General features: G+C 38.5%; 1 protein-coding gene across 1 annotated transcript in view; it reads left to right on the forward strand.

Annotated features, from left to right (window-relative positions):
- The window catches only part of LOC104750605 (BTB/POZ domain-containing protein At1g67900-like), a 6,701-nt gene extending 6,447 nt beyond the window's left edge, over window positions 1–254 (forward strand). The window contains exon 5 of the mRNA XM_019237467.1: window positions 61–254. Within this exon, the coding sequence (XP_019093012.1) occupies window positions 61–111 (51 nt within the window). The 3' untranslated portion in view covers window positions 112–254. The remainder of the gene's footprint in view (window positions 1–60) is intronic.

Here is a 2,425-nt window from a genome sequence, read left to right on the forward strand (position 1 = left end):
GGAGGAAGAACTCCGTCTCGGTTTAAGGCCTTTTGTGCAATCCCTGGCCGTCCCAAGAAGATGTTCAGCAAGTTTTTGTCCATCAACAGAAACTCCAACGTCAAAAACTAAATTTACAAAACTGTTATTTAGGTATCTTAGAGTAAAAGAAAGAAAATGTTAAAACCTCGCTTCACTCTTTGTAACTTCATTGAAATCTCCAAGATGTTAAATAATATTGTTATAAGAAATTAAAAATCATAGTTGGATTCTTATGAGACACATGTTTAGGTTCCAAGAAAGGTCAAAGAAAATGACCTGAGGATATGTTTTTGGTTTTGAACTTTGATTATTCTAAAGATTTGTAAAGAGTAAAAGTCAAAAATCTTCCTCTTCTCTCTCTGTTGGCTGCTACTGGTTTTCATTAGTACATATCTCCAATTTTTTCCTTGTTGTCGTATTCATTACACCAAACAAGAAAAGATCATGTTCATAGTTCACTAGGAAAAACTCTAGGTTTCTAAATATTTTGGGTCGGCGTTATATATCAACTTCTACTTACCCCATTCTCAGCATTACAACATGTACTTTTTAACTCTTCATAAACCAACACAAACTTATTATTTCTGTACAAAACAACATAAACTTTTTTAAAATTAATAATCATACACATTTAATTAAGACTGAGATTTACGATTACTAAACCATATTAAACCAGAAAATCGCGATTACTGTTTCACGTTTGCCTTCACCATACGACGTTGATTAAATATTCTGTGACGGTCACAACATTTGTTCGGAGTGATCACAATTTTGAGTAAAAATTAGGGTTCTTCGCAGGAAGTCAGAGAGAAGAGATGACGGTCACAACGTTGGGTTTATATCAGAGTGATCCAGATGATCCTGATTACAATGGAGATCCCGATGGTTTCGAAGAAGTCAATGAGGATAATAGCGGGGAAGATGGAGATGATAGAGGAGATGATGGAGATAGAAGTGGTGATGGTGGAGACGAAAGAGATAGTGGTAGCGATGAGGCTGGTGATGACGACGGAGATGTTAAAGCCATGAATGAGGCTGGTGATGACGACAGAGATGTTGAAGCCATGATTGAGGCTGGTGATGACGACGGAGATGTTAAAGCCATGAATGAGGCTGGTGATGACGACAGAGATGTTGAAGCCATGATTGAGGCTGGTGATGACGACGGAGATGTTAAAGCCATGAATGAGGCTGGTGATGCCGACAGAGATGTTGAAGCCATGATTGAGGCTGGTGATGACGACGAAGATCGTGAAGCCAGGAATGAGGCAAGGCAAAACGAAAGAGAGATGAGTCTAAAAATGAAAAAGACAATGAGGACAAAAGGCAGAGGAAGGTGAAGCAGAAGAAAGAGAAGGTTGAAGATAAAGACGACATAGTGGACAGGTTTGAGTTTGAAGGAGAGGATTCTGTAGCAAACTGGTTTGATGAGTTTAGGATTAATCGGAATACCATCCCAGAGAGTTCAGATGAAGAGGAAGATCCTGTTGTGATTAGAGATAGGAAAATTAGGATGGGAACTAATGATAAGTTAGCCATTGGAAGAACATTCTTCACAGGGTTTGAGTTCAAAGAGGTTGTGTTACATCATGCTTTGAGGTCGAGAGAAAACATTAGACAAGATAGATGGGGGAAGGACAAAATCGGTTTTAGATGTGCTCAGGATAAGACATGTGACTGGAAAGTCTACTGCGCATTCGACAAGAATCGGCAATTGTGGGTTTTGAGAACTAAATGTGGTTATCATAGATGCACCCCTAATGGGAAATGCAAGTTATTGAAGAGTCCTGTGATTGGGAAGCTTTTCATGGATAAATTGAGGATGCAACCTAAATACATGCCTCTTGATATTCAAAGACACATTAAAGAGCAATGAAACCTACTGAGTTTTATAGGACAAGTGCAGAGAGGAAGACCTCTAGCTTTGAAGTGGCTGCAAGATGAATATGCTCAGCATTTTGCTCACCTTAGAGGTTATGCGGCTGAAATCATTGATTCAAATCCAAGATCCACAACGATAGTTGATACAATTCCAGTTGCTGATGGTGAAGTGGTTAAAGATGTTTTTAACCGGTTTTATGTGTCTCTTGGAGCAATGAAAAAAGGTTTCTACTATTGTCGGCCTATCATTGGGATTGATGGAACTTTTCTTAAACAAGCCGTCAAAGGTTGTCTATTGACTGCTATTGCTCATGATGCTAACAATCAGATATACCCAATTGCGTGGGCAGCTGTACAAACTGAAAATGCTGACAACTGGATGTGGTTTCTGAAACTACTAAAAGATGATTTGAATCTAAAGGATGGGAAGGATTATGTCATTATATCAGATCGTTCTAAAGTAAGTTTTCATGTTAGTTCCCCTGATTCTTTAATTTGTCTTGTATCATTGTTCTTTGCTAAT

The sequence above is a fragment of the Camelina sativa genome, chromosome 16 (genome assembly GCF_000633955.1).
Source record: "Camelina sativa cultivar DH55 chromosome 16, Cs, whole genome shotgun sequence".
Lineage (NCBI taxonomy): Eukaryota > Viridiplantae > Streptophyta > Magnoliopsida > Brassicales > Brassicaceae > Camelina > Camelina sativa.